Raw genomic sequence first — 24,625 nt, forward strand, 5'->3', positions numbered from 1 at the left:
TAACATATTTAAGTTGTCATTAATTAAATTATCATTATCATTAATTATAAAAACGGGAGTAAACATCTAATTAGTTTTTTTTAATCAGAAAAATTAGATGAGAGATTATTAATCAAATTAAATCTATATTTAATTTTATAAAAGGAACTAGGGTACAACAACACTACTAAACCGAAGCTTACGCTAAAACAAAACTAACGCAACAAGAACGAACTGAAACCGATCTAAAACGGCGAATCTATGGGCAAAATGGTGATCTAGGGACTTATTCACGATTAAACGTAGACGTGAAGGGCTAGCATATAGCTTTTGCAAGGCACATGCAACAGTGCTCGTCAAAAGATTAAAGGCTAGGGTCAAATCTGCAAAAGAGATGGGCTTGAGCTGAACCGCAGGGACCTAATCTTCAGAGGGGTTAACTGAGAACTCGCCAAGACACAAAGAATACAAGCCTAATTACCTTGTCTCGTAGGGGCCTCCTGGCAAAAGCTTGAAGACACAGGCATGGCGGACGGAGATTGTGGCCTTCCTGCTCGCCGGCGTTCTGGTGCAAGGGAAGCTCCGGTGAGAGGGGGAAAACAGAGAGGAGGCGGAGGAGGTCTCGTGGAGGCGCTCACCCGCGTACGAAGAGGCCGGACTTCGGCCGGAATCCGGTCAGCGGCGACCGGTCCAGGAGCTGCACGCGACGGCGGTGATTTCTGCAGGGGGCGATGGGGGCCGGCCAAACAGGATTGGCCAGATGTGGGGAAACTCGTGGCGGCATCAAATTCATCCGACGGGCGACAAGCACAGGTACACAGAGGTGGCGGCGCTCAGCAACTCTGCTGCAGCGGCGATGACTCGCGAGTGGCCTTCTCCAGGGAAGGAGACGGCTCGTCGTGGTGCAGTGCAGGGCCGGTGCGTGACAGCCTGAAGGTGAGGCGCGGCGGGAGGCTTGGGCGCGCGGCTCTCCCTGGTGACATCGCTAGGTAGGGGCGGCGTGCAGGCGTAGAGGGCGGAACACGGCAGCAGAGGGACGCGCGGGGCACGCAGGCTCGGCCGAAAGGGCGATGACGCCGACTGTGCAGGAGGAACGGGGGCTCGTCTCGTGGAGGCCTAGGGCCGGCGATGCCAGGGGAGGTCGCAGGGGGTTTTGGCCTCGGGATTTATAGGGCGCAGTGCCCTGGCTCGGGATGGCATGCACGCCAAGGAGGCGGTGACGCCGTGCAGCACACAGACTCTATCGAAGCTGGCTGCTGATGGGCTGAGCAGGTTCGTTTGGTGCTGGGCTGGATCTCCGAGGTGGGCCGCGGAGAGAAGAAACGATGGAGAGATAAGGCTCGAGCGGGCTACACCTTTTATAAGACACGGATGGTTGGGCTCGTGTGACGTGCAAACCGAGGATCATAATGTCGATCAGCTATCTTCGACAAGAAAGCAAACTTCTTGAAGGAAGGAATAAGGCAAACGACGAAAACAAGAGTGTTTGCTTTGGTAGATCACGAGAAGCTTCGGATGCACTTTTTGTGGTGGAAACACGATGGATGATGAGATCGTGGCCATGGCCAAGCTCAAGCTTGTGCGCGGCACGATTCTGGAATTTAGGGTGGATTGAGCCAAAAACAGATTGCCTGAGGTAAAAAAAATGAATTTGTTTTTCAGGACATATTTTCAGGCTTAACATAAATCTAGAACAGTCTAGATAACTATTTTAAATTAAACCCCGAAAAAATATAATCCGAAGATCCGAAAATTTTCCAACAATTGCTGAAGATAGTTCGGGACACAAGAGTCCAAATAAAATATTTGAAACTCTTGAAAAAGATTTTAGAGCCATTCAAATAAATGAAATTAGCTCACAGGAAAAATGAGAATAATTTTAAGAAAAAACTGAAAAATTCTTGAAAAACCCTAAAGATGGCAGAACATATTCTAAAAGATACTCACAATCCAAAATTAAATATTTTGGAGTGTGACATTTGCTGAGTGCAAAAGGATCTTTGCCGAGTGTATTTGGCACTCGGCAAAGCACGCGAGTCGGATAGTGATAAGATCTTAGCCAAGGTGGGGGAACATTAATTATCATTGCTCTCTCATTTGTCAGCTTCAAGGTTATCTCCTGGTGCATGATGATATCATGGACAACTCCCAGACACGACGTGGAAAGCCTTGCTGGTTCAGGGTGCCTCTGGTCAGATGAGAATACATTAGCTCTATTTGGTGTACCAAATCATTTCGGGAACGTAATTTTTACGATGCCTGTATCAGGGCTTTAATTACCTGAGAAGGATTCAACAATGTCGACTGCATCTGTTAAAAATTGACTTTCATGCCACATGTTTCTATTTGATCTCTCTTTAAGAAACTTATTTTATGATGCCAGTATTGTATCAAGGCTTTTATTGCCGGAGAAGGATTCAATGTCGACTGCATCCGTTAAAAATTGACTTCCATGCCACATGTTTCAATTTGATTTCTCTCTTAAGAAACCATGCATCCAACTAGGTAGCAAGCTCTTACTTTAATACATTAGAAACTATAAGAATGTATAACTGTTTGAAGTGTGTTATCAATTTTAGATAGAAGATAAAGGTTGACAAAAGTAAGCAAAATTGGATTCACAATTTCAGAGGCACATATGTATTTATTGTGCAATATATATTTAACTAGGTTTAAACAAATATAGATTAAACTGTACCAATCTAGAAACAATTAATGCCAACAACATCTCTAATGGATATTACACATCATAAGAAATCTTGCAATATTGGTTTCATAATTTTTGGATTAACAGAGAATTAATTATGCAATTAACAAGATAAAACACATTTAATAAACTAGAAAATAATATAGTTATTTTTGGAGTAAACATATTTTTAACAGGAACAGAACATCAAGACAAAATGAACAAATTTGTTTCACATCAGTCGGAGCTATATTCAATTTTATATAAATTATGCAATATAGGATATGCTTATGCACTGAAACAAACTAGTCTGCTACTGTGCTGCTACAGTACTTGCGGATCGTCTGCAGTATAAGTTTGGGATGGGCTCTAGAAACAACTTGGTTCTGTGTAAAATTTGGAAGTGAAGCGTGGACCCTCCGTGTGGAGGGGTGGACCGTCCGGCTCTAAAAGGCGAACAAGATTTATGGGTTCGGAGCTCCGATCAATGGACTACGGACCGTCCGCTGGCCAACAGCAAACCATCCATGGTTCGGAGGTCCGATCTAAGGACTTGGGTACGCGGTTCGGAGGTCCGATCTAAGGACTTGGGTTCGGAGGTCCGGTCGGCGGATAGCGGACCGTCCACTGGCCAACCGTGGACCGTCCAGAGATTTGGAGGTCTGATCAACGGACTTAGGTTCGGTCGATGAACTGCGGACCGTCCGCTGGCCAACCGTAGACCGTCCGCCTCACATTTTCCAGGAAGGTCTAAGAATGTACAGAAACATTGTTGATTGGGTCGTGTGACTAGCGGACCGTCCGGCCATGGTGGGCGAACCGTCCGTGCCACGGCCGAGGCTCACCGGCATGTTCGCCGCCGCCGATTCGAGCCATGGTTTGGGATGGGGTTTGTTCCTAGAGGTTCCTGGGAGTGTGGGGACTTCATTTTGGCAACTAAATCTCACATGCTTTAAGGTTTCAAAGCTCTAGGTCAACAACGATGAAAGTGCTCTAGGTGTCTTCATGGCTTCCAAACCTTGGGCAATGGGAATAGATCAGGGATTGGGTGAGCTCACTGGCGACAAGTGAAACATCGGCAAGGGCTTCAAGATGGTAGAGAGATCTTGGTGAAGCTCGAGCTCGTCCTTCTTGCTTGAAGCTTGAGGAAGAAGAACAAGTTGGGGAAGATCTTGGGGAAACTCCTTGCTCCAAGGAAGAAGATGAAGTAGAGGTGGTGCAGCTCGTCGACGTCGTACTCCGACGTCCTCCGACGAAGCTCCGGCGAGGTGAAAGTTCTTTAATGGTGGAGAATGCAGTGAAGCTCCTCCAAGACTTGAGAGAGAGAGAGAGAGAGTGAAGTTTGAGTGAATGGGGAGGGAGGGAGAGAGCAATGGTGGGAAGAGAAAGTTGGGCTGACGTGTGGGGCCTGAGGGGGGGTACGTGGCGCACAAGTTCTGCGCGCAAGACACGCACCAGGGCGCACTAGCGGACCGTCCGCGAGTGAGGCGTGGACCATCATGGGGTGTTGACGTGGCAAGGAATTGACTCGGTTGTGGTTGACCAAAGGCAGTCGTGCTAATGAACTGCAGACAGTCAGCCATATAGGAGCGGACAATCCGCCTCTATAATTTTGAAAGGGACTTAGCCTTACAGTTTTATCAATCCTAAGTGCAATCTAATCATGTTTAATGCTTGATGATGCTTATGATGATATGTTTAATCTTTTAATTAACCTAGGGCTGTTACAGTTAAGATGGTGAACAAATGTCGAAAATGTGGCAATACTTCATTTATATGTGATGGCACCTGACACCCTATTTTTGCATACATATTTTGTTTGCTAACGTCGTCCTTTTGACAATGGTATGAGTCCAGGAGGTGTTCCGTGCCGTGAGTACGAGAGTGAGAGGTACAACAAACTGATTGCTGACATCAAGGCCCAGCCAAACAAGGCTGTTCAGAATGTTTTGAAGTCCTTCCTCCACAAGATCCACAAGAGGGATAAGTAGACCCAGCTCATTAAGAAGCTGCTCCATCGATGCTTGCATATATAAAGTTACTATAAGATTGATGCTGTACTTGTACTATGTTGCTATATATGTGTTACACTTCCTTATTGTAACTACTAGAAAACGGCTCATTCGTCCGTGGCCTTTAGTACCGGGCATATTTTGGTCCGGTACTAACGTTGCCCCGGGATCATTTTAGTACCGGGTATAAATTTGAACGTCCCCTGAGTCATTTTAGTACCGGCCCAAGACACCGGCCGGTACTAAATGTCGTCTTTTAGTACCGGTCGGTATTTTGAGCCGGTACTAAAATGGCGCGGTCATTTAGTACCGGCCCAAGACACCGGCCGGTACTAAACATTTAGTACCGGCCGGTGTCTTGGGCCGGTACTAAATGATCCTCTACTTACTTCAAAAGGAATGTATCTTCTACCCAATCACATGTGGTGCATAGATAGGATGGTAAGGAAGCTACGCGCGAGGCTAGAGGTCGAGGGTTCGAATCCTCGCGCACGCGCATTTACGCGTGAAAAATTCGCGTGACTTGTGAGTGGAGAGTGATTGGCATGAAGAGCATTATACTCAAGTTTTCTCAGTTAAGTAGAGCATTGATCTGTTGATATTCCGAAATTGTGCTCTTCTACTATCTACTCTATCATTATCTATTATGTTCTAAGAACTGCTTTGCTTTTGTTGTATATTTAGTTTCAGGTGTTTTTGAGCCACAAATTTTGGTTTCGGCATAAGAATGCATCACAATTTTACTTTTGGTTTCGGCATAAGAATGCATCACAATTTTCTATCTTCTGGAATCGATTCTGAATTTGTAATTCAGCTTTCTGCAGTGAAATATTTGATAAGTTCATTAAATTTTGTGAATGGTACGACAATATTTGAGGGCGAGCACGATATTGTCACTGAGGAGGACCTAGAACATCTGCTTCAACTTTTAGATAACAAGGAGAGTGGGGATACAGCGTGGCAGAATTTGATGGAGCGCACAACCTCCAACATGACCTACAAAGCCTGGCGGCATGAGCCTGAGGTTTGTTTTGCCTGTGGGATTTTTGAAAAAGAGAAATAGATACTAAGAATTTAGAATATTATAAAACGTACAGCTATTATGAATATGAGGTGGCATATTCAGCAATGCAGCATTATACACACCGTGTGTCTGTTTTAAGTGTTTACTGTGTTCTTTGTTAGATTCCTAGAATTTTCCTTAATGAATCTGCATAATCTGAAAGAAGAGCAGATGAAGAAGTAGAAATGAGAGGCAATACATCAGCTTTTCAACTGAAACTGGAATGCAGAATGCTGAGACTACATAGTTTGATCACTTTTTTTCCCTGTTACTTAATGTACATAAATTGGCATGAAATAATTAGAAATTCGCAGTAAAACCTGTATCATGACTAAATCTGTTATCATAATACCTTCATGCATACCTAATGAGTTTATCTTAAATGTATTTAGGAGGGACCTATAATGTATTGCAGTCGAACTATTTTTGAGGATGCTACTCCTGAACTGGTTAGAGATTTCTTCTGGGATGGTGATTTTCGTCTTAAGTGGGATCCCATGCTTGCATATTCAAAAACTTTGGGTGAGTTCCCTCAGAATGGAACCACGATTGTCCACTGGATAGAAAAGGTTGTGCCTTGGGTACCTTCATGTTAAGCTTCACAGTTACAGCTTGTTGTTTGTTTTCCAGTTCCCGTTTCTTTTGCAGTGACCTACGCCTAGGCGTTCGGGGTGGATCCGGAGAAGGTGCTTCAAGCCGAGAAGCAAGCGGCAGCTGACCGTGTTTTGATACCCAGTAGTTACGCTATTAACTGTGCTTTTTTTGCGATATACTTGAATTCAATGTCTACTTGGCTAGACATTGTTACCGAGCTCAATATTTTTGTTGTATAATTTTGGGGCTTAACTCTGTAAATTGAAGGATGCTTGTATATATGTTATCTAGATTCCTTGATGAGTAATAAATAACTGAAGGGCAATTCTCAAATGCTCTTGGAATTCCTTTTTTTCAAAAGAGTTAATTTTGGTGTAGTGAACAACTTTTGGGTTTCAGGTGTTTTTGAAACTTGGAATTCCTTTTCTCAAATGTTCTTGGAATTCCTATTTCTCAGATGTGAAGCAGACTATCTGCTCCCTCAGGGCGGACCGTCCGCTGTTCAAGACTTTCGGACTTCCAAACGTCTTGAACAGCGAACTGTCCGTCGCAAGGAAGCGGACGGTCCGCTACTTGACCTTGCCACCAAGGCTTATCTTTCTGACTTGTATTTTTTTATCCATAGCGTTAGCACGGACATCCTTACTAGTATGCGGATAACATCATGAACTGTAATGCTACTTATTACTATTATTATTATTATAGCACCGCATGGTGGCGGTAGAATCTTGCACGCAGGATCGGTACACGTTGAGCCCCCTCTTATTTTTTTTTTGTTTCGTGACGCGCTTAATTAATTTGCCGCACTAATTTTGACAGCTGCGTGCAACAACTCTCGGAGTGGTACAGCGCCAGACGTGTCACGGTGTCAGGCGTACGGAGGAAACGTCAGAGGCGTCAAGGAGCATCGGTTGATTACATCCGCGTACAGTACAACGACGCGTCAGCTACTACCGTTATTACAAGCAAGGGATGGATCATTGAAGCGATTAGGAGAGTGATCGATGAGTTGGGAGAAAAAAGGAGGGCGAAGAAACAACAGCTTACCAGCACGCGGTATTCTAGTCGTTGCTTGAATGAAACTAACAACACGTCAACACCAGCCTGAAAAAGCAGAAACTGCCGCTGGAGCTGGATGTCGATCCCTCGCCGAATCATTCGTCCGTGGTCTTTAATACCGGGCATATTTTGGTCCGATACTAATGTTGTCTCGGAGTCATTTTAGTACCAGGTACAAATTTGAACGTCTCCTGAGCCATTTTAGTACCGGCCCAAGACACCGACTGGTACTAAATGTCGCCTTTTAGTGCCGGTCGGTGTTTTGAGCCGGTACTAAAATAGCACGGTCATCTAATAACTCTGCAAGCTACTAATACTTTGCACGCGACGCGTGAATCGGCCAGGCTGAGGCCATGCAAACGACAGATTTTAAGCTCTGGTGGGGTGGAGAGGGGTGAGAAGCTAGTTCTCTCTGCTTCCAACTCTTCTTCTCGTTCCATTTCTTCTACTCGACTCCTCTCTCGTCTCCTCCCGCACCCACACGACGTGAGGTGAGCAAGAGCTCCGCGAACTCCAAGGGCACAATAATGGCGACGGCGGGGGCGGTGGATGGCAAAGGCACCGGCGGCACCGATAAGATGGCTGCGTTGAAGGTGATATACAACAAGCTCCAGGCGGAGGTGCTCGAGGACCACGCCATCGAGGTCACTCACGAGTCAGCCATCCAGTGGATCGACCGCGTAATGCTCGATTCCTCTCCCTTGACTTTACATTTTTATCTATATATACGGGTGTTTGCTTGATTTGACATAGTGGATGAGGGATCGAAACTGGCGACCAAGGGGGTGAATGGGAGCCGATCAAAATTTCTCTCGAAATCGATCCGTCGACCTATATCCCAAAATTCACCGCAAGTCCTCAAACTAGGGTATGAAATAATAGCTATGGACTAGCTTTCTCCTTGCGAAAAGCCCTAGGAAGCTACGCGGAAGCAAAAAAGTCAATACGATGCAAATCGCAGAACTCGACTGCCTGGACCGGTCTGACCGGTGCAACGGACCGGTCTGACCGGTCGTGGCCTGAACAGGTCTTGACCGGTCTGACCGGTCTTGCCGTCCGGTCTGACCGGTGCCACCCAAAAAAACCCGTGAACAAGACTTAAAAAGAGGAATCTCGAGCAAACGAAGTCCAAATCCAGTGAAACATGGAGGGTACCTCCGCAACTAACCTGCGAACATATCTCCAAGAGATCTTTCACAAAAGATCAATGAAACTTGAGAATTTGAGGGAAGATCAAGAAGGATTGGGGTTTTCTCAAGAACTCAAAAACTTCAATTCGTAGGAACTCGTGATTCCAGAGGGTTTGGCACGAGGATAAGGGCACGGGAATCACTACAATGAGCTCTACGAACCGTCGCGATCAAGTGCATAAAAAACGAAACAAAAATCCATTACAAAAGAGCACAAGAGGGACGAGATTGAATTGATTCAAAAGCGCAGAGGGCCCAAGGAGGATGGGCCTCCTTTCCCAATCAAATCCAATACAAAGTCTCATAAATCCATAATCAAATCCTACTCTAAAGAGAAGAACGGGGGGAGAGAGACACAGGAGCGGCGGCCTGGAGGAACAAGCAATCCATGGACAAGTTACAAAAGCCGCACTAACCTAATACAAGTGAAGGGGTATTTATACCCGCGGAGACCGGTCAAACCGGTTCCATGGACCGGTCAGACCGGTTGGTTAGACCGGTCAGACCGGTGCCAGGGACCGGTCAGACCGGTTGGTCTGCAGATTCTCCCTGTACACGATCTCATCTGACGGTTGAGGTTCTTTCTTCGCAATGAAGTCTTCTCCACGATGCCGTCATCTTGATGAAGATCTGGTCCACGGTTTTGGAAGGTCCTTGAAACCCGGGTAGATGGCCGGTTTTGAGAAAACCGTCAAAACTCCTCGCGCGGGAAGATTCCCGCCTCCACGCCGTGGCCCTAGACGCCGTTCCCGCCTCGGTCTTCTGACGGCCCTAGACGCCGCCCGACGCCCGTCACCTCCTCGCCCGCAGCGAGGCCCTAGACGACGTCGACGCCCGTCGCCTCCGTCAGTCCCGAGACCGGCGCCCGTGCCTCCACGACTTGGCGTCTTCAACCGCCGTTTGCCTGCTTGGTTTTGTGGCGCAAACCAAGAAACCCGCCTTCCGTCGCCGCTTGCGCCCTTGATTCAGGAGTGGACGCCACAGCTGCCGCCCGGCCCGAGCTCCTGTCCCGGCTGCCCTTCACCGCCGTCCACCGCATGGTCCATCGGCCACAGCACCTCCACGGCAGCTCTCCGTCGACACTTGACGCCCGTGTACCTGCAACCAAAGACCAAGCACACGGCGCAATCTCTACAGAGTCGCGACTACACCACGGTTAGTCCACTCCACGTGTTGACCACCCGTCAACACCTAACGCTCCACACGGGCACTGAAGAAGGAAACACAAGAACATAAACAAAACGCACACATAGCGGTTAGCCTGACACAAACACGAGCCAAAATCAAACTAACACGCCAAAACCTCCATGTCATCACGACAATCACTCATCACAATATATGAGGTCAAGGTACTTGTCAACTTGACCTCTCAATCTCACCCTTGATGAGTGCATTGTCGAAAAGATGACATGAAAGCAAGAACAACCCAAGCGAGTGCCCAAAAGCCAGATAAAATCCAAGAACAAGGCCACTCGACATGAGTAAGGATCCAGAAGACTCCACAGAAAAACTGCTTGGCTCCCAAAGAAAAGGATCACAGCTCAATGTCGCCAAGGAGTCAAAGGACATCTTCGAAAGACCTAAGAAGTAAAACACTCAAACCAATTTCGACAAGCGTTGTCAATCACTCATCACCAAACAAACCAAAGTATTTATTGACATGGTTTGGAACATTTCTCCCCCTTGATGAGTGACTTGACACGAATCAAGCACAAAGAAATGGTTTGAAGTGCAAAAACCCAAAAATCTCATCCAAATGATCAAAAGCCAAAGAAAGGTCAAGAAGGATCACACAGAATGAGACAAACCAAAGCCAAAAATCGGTCCCCAAAGACATGGGCAACGGCTTTACGCAACCGATCAACAAAGCATGACCCCTCAAGAAAGAAGCAGAGCTCAACACAGTCATGCAATGGCAAAACACTGGTTCCTCCAGAAAGAGGCAAAGGCTCAACACAACCAATGCGAGAGCATGCAAAAGCTCAAACTCCCCCAAAATGCTCAACCTCTCACAATATGCACAACTCCCCATGAGTGCAGCACTCAATCTGTCAACTCCCCCTGGATAAATGCTCAACCTGAATGCCTACTCCCCCTCAAAACATGCTATGCAATGAATGCTGTAAAGAGGGTGTACGTGAAACATTCAGGCATACAAAGATATGATCATCGAGTGATAGGCATGTGTGCTTCATAAACAGGAACTGAATCAAGCTCAACAGGATATATCAATCAAGTCTAGAGCTAGCAAGTTCAGTTCAGCAAAAAATAAAAGCATCACCCATGATGTAGCAACAACAAGTAGGAGAAAGAAAGCGGTGCTAGTCAAACTCATACAAGGTGATCCAAAGCAACCATTATATTTTATCACGAATTAATTTTGCATATCAAAACTTATCAAGTAAGTGATTTTGCCAGGGGTTGAAAGCTTGTCATACTTTACTTAGCAACGAGGCCAAGGCTATGCCAAAGGCAGTCAGAAGCTTAAGGCACTCGCTTCAGTCATGCACAGCCTTGCCCGGGTTCTCACTAGTGCTATGTGAGCCGTCCCGAAAGCTCGATCAGTGGGACAAGCAATCCCACCTGGATCTTTTCATTCCATTTCAGACATATTTTGAACAAATTTAACAATTTTAGCTCATGTCAAAGAATACAAGCCACACTAGCATGAATGAGATAGCAAAGCACATCAATACATCCTATCATGCTAGTAGCCAAGACAGGGTGACCATATTTTCAGATTTTCAAATCAAAAAGCTTATGTCAGATGATATGACATATACTGTGGAGCAAGCTATACATGATCGAGTCTAAGAAGCTACACTAGCAAGCACTAGAAGATCATAACAGTGTATACAAGAATGACAGTGCAGTGAAGCAATGCAAAATGCAAACATATACAATACATATGCGCAATGCAACTAACCAAGCTAAAACTACGAGAAAGATAAAGACAAGCCAAAAGCTAAGCAAATGAAGCACTCAGCAAAAACATAGACTCAAAGACACACAGGACTAGACCAAAATAGATCCAACTGAGTACCATGAAAAGGTAACAATCAGAAAACCACAAGTCTATCCTGGGAAGAAATCGTACAAGTCAAACACTTATATACCTCGATGAAGATCCCGATGGACCTAGAGCATAGCAAGCTCGAGGTCACCTCCCATGCGTCCTCAGCGGGTCCACCTCCTGTTCGACCAAATCCATATAGTCGAAGTAGGAAGTGGATGGAGCCTGCAGCCTGCGCAGTAACTCCAGACCATCATCAGCACCTGAGGTAGAGCTCCCCCTCACCAGACTGGGACCTATGTGACAGAACCGCCCAAATTAAACCGGCTTAAGTGCGCTAACTATCATCTTAATTGTTAATCCAGTTGCCGCGCACTTAAAACGGTGTAATCCGGCAGCCTGCTGGGTTAAGGATCGAAAAACACTGGAAGTCTCGCACGAAGACGAGCACAGATGATTACAAGCAGACAAAAATTCTCAAATTTAATTTACAAAGCAGAGCTTTACAAAATGAGTTTTAAACAAATTATCAGAGTTCAACACGCAGCGGAATTTAAATAAAAGTTTAGTTTAAAAACCACCATAACTACGATGACGTGAGGACGTCGCATCGAGCCCACCAATGTAAATCCTGGTTAGCTCCAACCAGCAGCAGCTACCTGAAAACAGGGTAACAACAAACCCTGAGTATACTAATACTCAGCAAGGCTTACCCGACTAGTGGTATATACTTAGCCGACTCCTAGAAATGCAAAGCTTTTTGGCTCTGGAGTTATTTTGCTCAAAAGCTACTAATAGTGGATCATTACTTTCAATATTTTAGCTCAAATTTATCATACAAATACCAACTAGGTTTGTCTGAATATCTAGAGCACGCATGGTTGATCACATTATCTTTTTAGAGTATCACACTCATATCTCATAATCTCAACTTTCCAATCTCATTTCAATCTTTTACTACGATGTGACGCAGTGACCAAGGTTCTCTTAACCGAGAGAGACGGCGAATCGATCCGATTTGACCTTGCAAGGTGGACCTAACTCACACGACACATGCAGACCACGCCGGGCCACACGCGTCAACTAACCCCATCATTACCCCGATGTCTGAATCACGCCTGCCAAAACCCGGGTGAAGGGTCCCTCATAGCGAACTCCCAGAGAACTAGGAGGCGACATACACTCCAACACCCGCCATCATTCCACTCCCAGAGTAGCAGGTTGCGATTCAAAGTATCGTTGCAAATCAGGTATTTAGCTTACCGGTTTCGACTACCTCCTACTTCCGGCATGTGGTTAGTACTGTTCAAACTCGGTCAGCAGGGCTAACAACGGTACGGTCCTCAATCGACCCAGGCGGAGGCTTACTTTCCATCCATTCCATATCCAAAACCAAAATCATCTCCGCCCAGTCTCCATTTCTCTTTCCTCATTGATTCATTCTCAAGCCACATTGCCATAAGTAACAAGATCTTAAATCTCGCGAGTGACAGGAATCACTCGACTTCTACCGAGATCCTACTTAGCAGAGCATTTTTAACGACATCTGCATACTAGTATAGACCCTCAGGTACCTAGGGAGAACATGCATACTAGAGTTCCATACAACTCCTAGAACGTAAATGCGCAAATACTTAAATAAACATTGAATACTCAAATTAGGGGTTATGCTCCGGGGCTTGCCTGGGTTTGACACAAAGTCAGTTAGTTAGCTTGTAGTCTTACACCGGCTTGACATCATCCCAGTCCAAGCATGCACTCCAGTCGGTCCTTCCGTCTTCTGGATTGGTCCACCCGGGCACCATCTTCTGGCTCGGCTTCAACATTGCCCTCCGGTTCCACGTGTCGCACATCTAGTGTACCTAGATGATATGCAACGATGCAAATGCAATGCGATTAAAGGAAAGACATGACTGGGCAATCATTTATCGAGTAAACACAACAAACAAACTCAAAATGCAAAAGAGTTGGTGCTGCAACACGAGAGTTCACTCAAGTATTTTAGCCTGAAGTGTTTCCTACTAAAAAGCATTGCTAGCTTGCTTATAAAAAGCTAAGCAAGGATATAAAGCAAGAAAGAACAATTTATTTAACCAACAAGGCATAAAAGTAAAATAAATACAAGCAACCCATGAACTAGTTCTCGCGAGGTTTACATAACTTATACAGGACTAACTTATATTGTTGGAATTAACAAGCAACCATGATTTTCCAGCATTTATTGATAACATGAGGTAATTAAATTTAACCATAACATGACATACAAGTTAACTTAACTCAAATCATTGCAAGCACTCACCAATAAGAATTTGCCAAACATGTCTAGTCAAACAAGAGTTAATATACTTCACCCAGAAATGAAATAACTTGATGGATTGAAACATGCAGAAAAGAATGGCTTAGCAATACTTTTGGAAAGTGAAAGATATAGCTAGAAATTAAACAAATGCAAAAACTTAAATTGAGGACATGATCTAGCAACCAAAATTTACCAGCATGATGAGCTATTGATAAAGCATGCAACAATATTTTGCCAACATTTATTGACAAAAGAAAACATTTAATTTAGCCCTAGCAAGACAAACTGAACAAAAATAGATTTACACACATGTGCATAGCTTTTGAACATGAAATTTTTACAGCGAACTAAGCATGCCAAGAGTAAACTACTGCATAAATTTCATAATTTTTCGACTTCAAAACTGTAGATATTAAATAAACAAGCTAAAACAAGCATTATTCATGATTAAATCAAAAAATCACAGAAACATTAAACAACCAGCATGTTAAATATTTTTCCTAAGTTATACATGCCAAAACAAAACTAACCCAACTGGTTTTACATTTTTACCATTTTTCTACTATTTACTATGCATTTTCAAAGCTTGCAACCACTTAAATTAACATTTAAACTAGAGCAAAAACTATTTAGAAACTGAAGATCAACCTGTAAGGAAAGTTGTAGATCTTAGAACAAGGAATCCAACAAATTTTAGTTTACATTTTTTTATTTTTTTATGATTTACTACGATTTTCCAAAGTTTCAGCCAAAGATTTCAAAAAGGTCCAGCGCGACACTATTCACCTGAGTCTTGGTTTGTGCAGTTAGCCCCCTGAAAAAGTTTCAATTGTTGCGTGGAGCCCCTGGTCGCCATTACAGTGAGCATGAGCTCACAGAGCTCCACGGGAATGGCGCTCTCGGCCTCCATTCTCGAAGCCGAGGGCATGGGGAGAGAGAGTGGAGAGTGAGGAGGTTCCATTTAGGTGACTCGGAGCACGGGGAAAGGGGTGGAAGATGGTCGGCCATGAGCGGCCATTATTGCCTCCACGGGAGCTCATGGGGATGTCTGCTCCGGCAGAGAAATGGAAGGGCGCCTGTTGGGGTGGGTAGAGGAGGGAGTGTGGGTGCTTACCAAGGCCTCGAATCCGGCGGGGAATGGCCGGAGGAAGGAGCTTGATGTTGGGGGCGGAGCAGTAGCTCTAGCGGCCCACAGATTGCCGATTCCGGTCAGGGTAGAGCACGGCCGGGCCTGCTGCTGCGCGGTGGAGGTGGAGGATGATGTTGGGGAGGCACCCGCGGAAAGAACCGGAGGGGGACGCGATTGGGGATGGCCGGCACAGCAGCAGCTCTGCTCGGCTCTCGTCTGCGCGAGGAGGAGACGACGCCGTGGACGACTTGAACACGAAACATGCTGGCTGGTTCGGGAGACTTCGGAAAGAAATATCTGGACCCATAAACTGTACCCGATTAGCACTAATGATCAAGTTAAGCTCCCAATTAATCCTAATTAAGGTAAATAACACACGGGGTGTTACAACCTAGCACAAGACAAAGCTAGACACCAACAAGAGGAAGCCAAGTACTAAGAGAAAACAAGCTCAAGCATATGGTTAGGCGTTAGTCAGGCTACACAAGCATAGAGATACCAATAGAAAATCTAGGTGGATACCAAGACAAAAGATACCCCTAGAACAATCCTAAGGCACTCAACAGTATGAACCACTGTAGCAAGACGATATGAAGGAGATACTTGAGCTAGCCACTAGAACTAAGGAGCAAAAGCTACACAAATAGAGAATGTACAAAGAACTCAAAGGATAAACTCAAATATACATAGGATACAAAAGCCACCATGGGCTATCCATCAGCCTTGGAGAACCATCAAGTCTTGATCAAACCTGCATAAGACTAAGATCCATGGAGCACTTGTTCTCCAAGCCACCAACCTGCATCACCAACGAGACATAGGGGGAGCAAACGTCTCGACACTGGGGTTAGCAAAGTGAGAAGCAAACCAGTGACGAGCCATTTTCTCTACAGAAGGGTAAGCAAAGTCAGGCAAAGCATATCCCCTGCCCCGTCTACCGCGAGGCTGACGAACACCACCGCGAGGAAAGCGTGGTGCATCGTAACCTCCTCCAAAGCCTCGGTCCCGTGGTCCATAGCCGTACTGAAAACGACCAGGAGCATGACCGGCAAAGCGACCACCCGCTGGAGCACGGTAACCACCACCGTCTCCCTGACCTCCACCTACACGGCACGCCCTAGCATCTTGCCTACCACCACGCCGAGGAGGACCATGCACCCGAGCAGAGTACATGTCCGCGTTCCGTCTCTCCTGCTCACGCCTCACAGCCCGCTTTCTTCTGAAGCAAAACTCCTCCAGGTGACCTTTCCTGTCACAGTACTCGCAGTGGTACCTCACCTCACGCTTGGGAGGTGGAGTCCTAGCCTGCGGACGGGGAGGAGCAGCCCCCTTCTTCTGAGCAACATGGGCTGCGGCAGCAGGGAGCGTATCGAGGGAATTCTTCAGCTCATTGGGCTTTGGAACCCAAACTTGCTTCTACGGAGGTGCTTTCAGTGGTTCTTTAAGCACACCATCCGCGGGGTCAACAAGCGAAGGCTGTGTGCTCGTACTAGCAGTATTTCCAGCAGCCTTGCCGATTTTACCATACAACTTGTCAAAGTCTGACTTCGTGTATGTGTAACCGACCCCAAACCCATCACCACGCTTGAACTGCTTGATCATCATGCCCAACTGCGGCTCACTAGCAGAAACCCAACTAAGAATCGCCCTAAGATAGGTATTCTCATTCTCCAAGTTGGCTTTCTCTACCGCAAGATTATCCAAATCAGAGATCAAACCAGGGCAAACAGAGCAGTCAATAGGTGGGCTAGACTCCACGACCTTAGTCTTCCCCAAAGACTTAATCAAGGCGTTCTTCTCATCTAACTCCGACCTAAGCATGGGACAAAACTTACAAGCACCAAGCAGAACTGGCCTAGACTTCATCTCCTCAAGCTCGCACACAACAGTAGCAAACTTGGACTGCAACGAAGCTAGATCGGACTTAAAGATAGGACACTCATCACATTCAAGCACATCACTAACAATGGGAGCGTCCTTAACCAGTTCAAGTTTATGCTTGGCCTCAGCAAGCTCATGAGACACGTCAGCAAGCGAAATCTTAGCAACATCTAAGTTCGCAATGTTCTCATCATGCTTGGCACGGAGAGCAACAAGATCGTTCATGTGAGATATGCAGCCAGCGCACTCATCCTCACTAGATTTCTCCCTAGCACAAGCCAGCTCAGCCCTAAGCTTTCTACGCTCTCTAGCTGCTTCCTTAAGCAGCCTTTTCTGGTTGTCGAGAGCAGCATACAACTCCCTAACCTCTGTATCTAGCAGGTCGATCGTGGAGTTTACCTCTGAATTGCTCTCGGATCCAGGAGAAGATTCGGCGTGCGTCAGTGTAGCATGTCCACCAGAAGACTCGAGCACCATCTGCTTCGTCCGCCATGGTGCAGAAACCTTTGCGCCGACCAGCCGCCAAGCACAGGCTGATGAAGCCGGTGGCTTCCTTGTCCCGCTTCTTCTTCTTCTTGACGTCGTCGTCGGAGGTCGGTGAAGAAGAGCGGTCGGTGTCGGAGCTCTTGTCGAGGTCGCTGAGCTGTGCCAGAAAAGCCTTCTCCTGCTTCTTGGCCTTGTACTAGAAGCGCTTCTTGAGTGACTCCTTGTCGAAGCGTCCTCCCCGGTCACGACTGCGGTGCTTGTGGCACCGACGCTCCTTGTTGGAGCCTCCCTCATCGCGGTCGCGGTGGCGGTAGTAGTCGAAGTGGTTGTTCTGGCCACCGCCGAACTTCTTGGGGCAATCGGCGATGAAGTGGTTCAAATCGCCGCAGTTGTAGCACCCGGGGTTCTTCTTCCTCTGCCTGTTGTAGTAGACGCGCTGGAACTTGCTGATGAGGAGGCACAAGTCGTCATCGCCCAGCGTCTCCAGCTGCTCATCTGTAACAGAAGGCAAAGAGGCAAGAGAAAAGCCAAGAGCAGAGTTAGCGTTAGAGTTCGATCCACCTGGGCCTGTCCCAAGAGCGATGCTCTTGGAAGGAGGGGCACCATTGAGCTTGGCTCGTGTCTGGTTATACACCTCCGTGGCCTTGAGCTTGCTGAACAGCTCGTTCACGGTCAGAGTCTCATAACCAGCAGACTCAATGATCGTATTCACCTTGAGATCCCACACAGAGCGGTCAAGTGCATAGAGTAGCTTGAGGGCCTTCTCATGCTCTGTGTACTCAAGGGCGTCAGCAGATCTGTTCGCATTGACTTTGTTCACAATCGATTGAAACCGACTGAACATATCGCCAATGCTCTCACCCGGCCCCTGTGTGAAGTTCTCGTATTCATGCCGGTGAGTCTCAAACAGTCTGGCCTTCACCTGAGGTGTGCCCTCGTGGTAGTTCTCAAGGCACGTCCAAACTTTGTGGGCTTCCTGAAAACCCTGGACGCGTGAGAACTCCGCACGAGAAATGCCAGCGATCAAGGCATTGACAGCTTTGGTGTTAGCCTCGTGCTCGGACACCTGAAGAGGTGTGGTCCGAATGGCAAGCACCTCGTAAGCCTGGTTCCTGGTAATATCCCAGACCTCGGCTCCCATGCTCTGCAAGAATACTTTCATGCGAACCTTCCAGTAGGCATAGTCCTCGCATGCAAACACGGGAATCTTACCAAGACTCGCCATGGTCGCCAAGTGGTTTTCGAGCCGGTTAAGGTACTGAAAACCTCAACCTTGCTCTGATACCAATTGAGGGACCGAAACTGGCGACCAGAGGGGGGGGGTGAATGGGAGCCGATCAAAATTTCTCTCGAAATCGATCTGTCGGCCTATATCCCAAAATTCACTGCAAGCCCTCAACCTAGGGTATGAAATAATAGCTATGGACTAGCTTTCTCCTTGCGAAAAGACCTAGGAAGTCAATACGATGCAAATCGCAGAACTCGACTGCCTGGACCGGTCTGACCGGTGCAACGGACCGGTCTGACTAGTCGTGGCCTGAACAGGTCTTGACCGGTCTGACCGGTCTTGCCGTCCGGTCTGACTGGTGCCACCCAGAAAAACCCGTGAACAAGACTTCAAAAGAGGAATCTCGAGCAAATGAAGTCCAAATCCAGTGAAACTTGGAGGGTACCTCCACAACTAACCTGCGAACATATCCCCAAGAGATCTTTCCCAAAAGATCAATGAAACTTGAGAATTTGAGGGAAGATCAAGAAGGATTGGGGTTTTCTCAAGAACTCAATAACTTCAATTCGTAGGAACTCGTGATTCCAGAGGGTTTGGCACGAGGCTAGGAGCACGGGAATCACTACAAAGAGCTCTACGAACCGTCGCGATCAAGTGCATAAAAAATGAAACGAAAATCCATTACAAAAGAGCACAAGAGGGACGGGATTGGATTGATTCAAAAGCCCAGAGGGCACAAGGAGGATGGGGCCTCATTTTCCAATCAAATCCAATACAAAGTCTCACAAATCCATAATCAAATCATACTCTAAAGAGAAGAACGGGGGGGGAGAGACACAGGGGCGGCGGCCTGGAGGAACAAGCAATCCACGGACAAGTTACAAAAGCGGCACTAACCTAATACAAGTGAAGGGGTATTTATACCCGCGGAGACCGGTCAGACCAGTTCCATGGACCGGTCAGACCGGTTGGTTAGACCGGTCAGACCGGTGCCAGGGACCGGTTGGTCTGCAGATTCTCCATGTACACGATCTCATCTGACGGCTGAGGTTCTTTCTTCGCAACGAAGTCTTCTCCACGATGCCGCCATATTGATGAAGATTTGTTCCACGGTTTTGGAAGGTCCTTGAAACCCGGGTAGATGGCCGGTTTTGAGAAAACCACCAAAACTCCTCGCGCGGGAAGATTCCCGCCTGCACGACATGGCCCTAGACGCCGTTCCCGCCTCGGCCTTCTGACGGCCCTAGACGCCGCCCGACGCCCGTCACCTCCTCGCCCACAGCGAGGCCCTAGACGCCGTCGACGCCCATCGCCTCCATCAGTCCCGAGACCGACGCCCGTGCCTCCACGACTTGGCGTCTTCAACCGCCATCTGCCTGCTTGGTTTTGTGGCGCAAACCAAGAAACCCGCCTTCTATCGCCGCTTGCGCCCTTGATTCAGGAGTGGACGCCACAGCTGCCGCCCGGCCCGAGCTCCTGTCCCGGCTGCCCTTCACCGCCGTCCACCGCACGGTCCATCGGCCACAGCACCTCCACGGCAGCTCTCCGTCGACACTTGATGCCCGTGTACCTGCAACCAAAGACCAAGCACACGACGCAATCTCCACAGAGTCGCGACTACACCACGGTTAGTCCACTCCACGTGTTGACCACCCGTCAACACCTAACGCTCCACACGGGCACTGAAGAAGGAAACACAAGAACATAAACAAAACGCACACACATCGGTTAGCCTGACACAAACACGAGCCAAAATCAAGCTAACACGCCAAAACCTCTAAGTCATCACGACAATCACTCATCACAATATATGAGGTCAAGGTACTTGTCAACTTGACCTCTCAGTGGACGAGACCACGAGAGCTACATTCTTACTTTATCTTACTATTATTAATTGGAGACATCTTTAGAGTCTCCACATAAAGCCACCTAGAATCCTAAATGAACAATCTAAAAAAATAGAGAAATTCTATAAATTCTCACAAAAATCAGAAACATCCTATCCAACAACTCTAATTATAATAACCATCGGATTTGTTATCTTTTCTAATAAATTACCCACCTCTGTCATTATAAAGATAGACTAAAATAACCTCCCTAAACATGTATCTAAATTACCCACATCTGCCATTACAAAAAATCTAAAGTAATCCTCTAATCTTTGTGTAAATTACCCACCTATGCCATTGTAAAAATAATACAAATACCCCCTATATTTTGTACATAAATTATCCAATTATGTCATTATTATTACAAGTTAAATTACTCCTAAATCTGAATCTAAATTATATAATTATAATAAAATATTAAATTGCACCAATATAAAATTCTAAATTACTATTTCTATCATTATTAATATATTATTTATATTATTGTTTTATAAAAATACTACCCAAGATATATGTCACTATATATTCATGTACGATGGAAGAGGTAAGAATATCAATTCACAAACAAATAGATAATATATATCGAATGCTTATGGAGGTGTGATGTAAAATGAAAATCTATTATAATTAGATAATGATAAATTTATATTTTAGAGTATATGTTAGAATATTTAATAGATGAAAAAAAGATGTGAGATAGATAATTATAATTATTGACCTTATTCTTATATTAATTCTAATTAGTTCGTGCGGGAGCACGGGTTGATAGACTAGTAAGCTAAAAAAAATTCGACTGGAGGGTACGATGATGGTCCCATCATATTTTTATTAAGAGAAAGCAACTAGCTTTCCGGTCGAGAAAACCTCCGAAACCTTAGCCGCACTAGTGAGGGGGATTTTTTTTAACCACAGCCTGAAATTCGCTCCTACAGGGAGTCAAACCCAAGATCTAAGGAGTGCTACTAGAACTACCTAACCAATTCAGCTACAGGCCCATTCGCAGAGCTACAATAAGCTTGTGTTAATGCTTTAGTTTATCTTTATTTGTGATGATGTCCTACTTGTAGCTTATTTTCTTCAATCTGAGAATAATGGGTTACTAGCTTTGGTAACAATTTTTTGACTTATTTACGCCAACTGGACCAGATGATGGATTATAATGTGCTCGGAGGAAAGTGCAACCGACTGCTCTCTGTCATTGATACCTATAATATACTGAAGGGTGCTGATGTTATCAGCCAAGAAGAGACATTTCTTGCTTGCACCCTTGGTTGGTGTATGGAATGGGTATTATTACTTCCCGATGGTTTTATTTTCAAGCTTGTTTGTCGAATGGTACGTAATAGCTCAATCTAAACTGCTAGGTGGGGCCTTTAATTATTATATTTCGTGTTTGCAGCTTCAAGCTGTTTATCTTATGCTCGATGATATTATGGACAACTCCCAGACACGACGTGGCCAGCCTTGCTGGTTTAGGGTGCCTCAGGTCAGATGACGGCGGCAGTTGATTATCTTTTATGTCTGCCAAATTATTTGTATAGTATTTGTTTTGATGGTTGTACCAGTAATGTTACTTAAAAGGATACAGTATGCGCACCCAAATCTGCTTCATTTATTGAGCAAAAACAGCTAACGTTGACATTTCATGTTTCTATTTGGTCTCCCCGTAGTAAGCAACTAATTAATTTTACTGACCAAGTTTCTATTTGTTCTCCTTGTAGGGAACTGATTTATACTACTGCATTTTTGTTTTTCACATATTGTTTAGGGTTTTAACCTACAAACTATGAAACTAATTAATTGAAGCATTTTGTTTGCAATAGGTTGGCCTCATTGCTATAAATGATGCAATTATCCTTCACAACCATGTTCCGCGTATCCTTCGGCGCCACTTCAAAACGAAGCCATATTATGTTGATATCATTGATTTGTTCAATGAGGTAATCATATTTAGTTTTCAGTCACAAGTATATGTTCATGCCAAATTACTAATTGTTACTTATAAAAGATGGATACTCTCTTTATGTTTCTAGGCAGAGTTCAAGGCAGTTTCAAGTCAGTTGTTGGATCTTATCATTACTCATGATGGTAGAAAGGATCTGAATAGATATAACGAAACAATGTAAGTTCATGTAGCACAGTAGTAGTAATACAATTCACACATACTTTGTTTCCTTGAATGATTTATTGCCTTTTGTAATCGACTGTAGTTGAAAAGTATTAACCGCTACATTTGCAATTTTCAAACTGTAAAAATAATTTCTCAACTACAGTCGATTACACATTCAATTTGAAAAATCATGTTTACTTATTGCTAATTCCTTTCAATGATTTGCATTTTACACAGTTACCGCCACATCGCTCAATACAAGACAGCCTACTACTCCTTTTATATTCCTGTAGGTGTTATCATCCTATATGTTTTGTTCAGTTATCTAGATTGTGATGGTAATACATAAGTAGATGTGTGTGGTACTAATATTAATTCCACTTCATTCAAGGTTGCATGTGCTTTGTTGTTGGCTGGTGAGAACCTGGATAACTTTGGTGATGTAAAGAACATTCTCATTGAAATTGGAATATACTTTCAGATCCAGGTAATGTTTCTATTTTTAGTACGTAAAATAATGTGAGTTGTTACATCATAAAACTGCTGCTTAATGATATTCTCAATAGGATGATTATCTAGACTGTTTTGGTGACCCTGAACTCACCGGCAAGGTTAGTTTTTGGATATTTTTCTATACTAATTTAAATGAGTATAACTGCTGGGTTCACTACAATCAAGACCCTGTTTCTTTAGTTCTCTGATCTTATCAGTATCAATTCTTATCACAGATTGGAACTGATATTGAAGAGTCCAAGTGTTCCTGGTTAGTTGTGCAAGCTCTTGAACACACTGATGAGAACCAGAAGAGCATTCTGATTGTAAGTGTTATTTGGTCATTATTTTCACAACAAATAAAATAGAATCTAGCTAAATTAATGTGTGGCCTCATAGGAAAATTATGGAAAGTCTGATCCAGCATGTGTTGCAAAAGTGAAGGACTTGTACAAAGAGCTTAATCTGGAGGTTTGTCTTGAGTCCTGACCATTCTGTAATGTTAATGTTTTTGTATCATTTTCAATTGACTCAACCATATATATAATTTTTAAAATGGACCGACCCAGTGCGTATATATAGTTTGTATATATATATATATCGTGGGTATCAGCGTATGTATGATATGAAAAAGACTCCACCACACAGTGTCGATGATGTCTGAGTAATATTTTCTTTTTATCCATAAAAGTGAAGAACACATTATGGTGCTAACTTGGTTGAAGATGGTGAAACAATATCCAAACTACAGCAAGATCTATTTAATATGGCGGAACATGGCATCCTGTTTTCATACACGTATTTCATTTAATTTACGTTTGTCATCGGAATGATTCCAGTTGGTGTTTCGTGAGTACGAGAGGGAGACCTACATCAAGCTGATCGGTACCATCGAGGCCCAGCTGAACAAGGCCGTTCAGACTCTTTTGAAGTCCTTCCTGCACAAGATCTACAAGAGAGAGAAGTAAACCTAGCTCGTTAAGAAGCTGCTTGATCGATGCTTGCATAAAGTAACTATGCTTGATGTGGTATTTGTACTATGTTGTTTGTTGTTCGGTCTTAAATTTCCTATCATATTGTACGCCGAGCTTATATGTAATAAAGTACATGCTTTCTTGTGGTATGTTTCAGTAAGAATATCTCTGTCATATTCTTAGTTCCTTCATTCTTTTTCATTCTGACTTTTTCCTCTCCAAAATTTGAAGAGATGAACGAACGAAAAGAGTGGATCTTTTGAGCGGCGTGGTGCGCGCACATCCGTCCGATCAGCACGACAGCACCTGAGGGCTGAGACTGGGCCAAGTCACGTAATGGCTGATATGACATGGCTCAATCTCAGCCTCAGTGGCGATCTGATGGTTATGAGTGCCGGTGGACAAGCTCACACTATGGTCATGAAGTTTTTTTGGATGAATGACACGCAAATAGACACTGTGATTGTTGTGACTGGAAGCCTGACAAATTGTGCCTGGCGAGGCATTTTGGCTTCTTACAAATCACTTGGGTGGTAACAAA

General features: G+C 45.1%; 1 protein-coding gene and 1 long non-coding RNA gene across 2 annotated transcripts; both read left to right on the forward strand.

Moving 5' to 3' along the window:
• Window positions 1-5,507: 5,507 nt before the first annotated feature.
• LOC120675455 lies at window positions 5,508-6,246 on the forward strand. Its single transcript, XR_005675363.1, has 2 exons — window positions 5,508-5,701; window positions 6,133-6,246. It is a non-coding gene; the product is annotated as an uncharacterized LOC120675455 (long non-coding RNA).
• A 1,452-nt stretch (window positions 6,247-7,698) lies between these two features.
• LOC120675362 (farnesyl pyrophosphate synthase-like) lies at window positions 7,699-24,243 on the forward strand. Its single transcript, XM_039956565.1, has 11 exons — window positions 7,699-8,073; window positions 21,655-21,795; window positions 21,908-21,994; window positions 22,332-22,448; window positions 22,542-22,630; window positions 22,856-22,907; window positions 23,010-23,105; window positions 23,185-23,229; window positions 23,347-23,436; window positions 23,510-23,581; window positions 23,950-24,243. Exons 1-11 carry the CDS (start codon window positions 7,921-7,923, stop codon window positions 24,076-24,078), a joined length of 1,071 nt encoding a protein of 356 aa, XP_039812499.1. The 5' UTR covers window positions 7,699-7,920; the 3' UTR covers window positions 24,079-24,243.
• Window positions 24,244-24,625: the final 382 nt, after the last annotated feature.

This window comes from Panicum virgatum, chromosome 5N (assembly GCF_016808335.1).
Source record: "Panicum virgatum strain AP13 chromosome 5N, P.virgatum_v5, whole genome shotgun sequence".
NCBI lineage: Eukaryota > Viridiplantae > Streptophyta > Magnoliopsida > Poales > Poaceae > Panicum > Panicum virgatum.

Coding starts and splice junctions, on each gene's coding strand:
- LOC120675362 (XM_039956565.1), top strand. CDS start 7,921: ATGGCGACGGCGGGGGCGGTGGATGGCAAAGGCACCGGCGGCACCGAT. Junction 22,631..22,855: donor AATAGATATAACGAAACAAT/GTAAGTTCATGT, acceptor CATTTTACACAG/TTACCGCCACATCGCTCAAT. Junction 23,230..23,346: donor ACCCTGAACTCACCGGCAAG/GTTAGTTTTTGG, acceptor TTCTTATCACAG/ATTGGAACTGATATTGAAGA.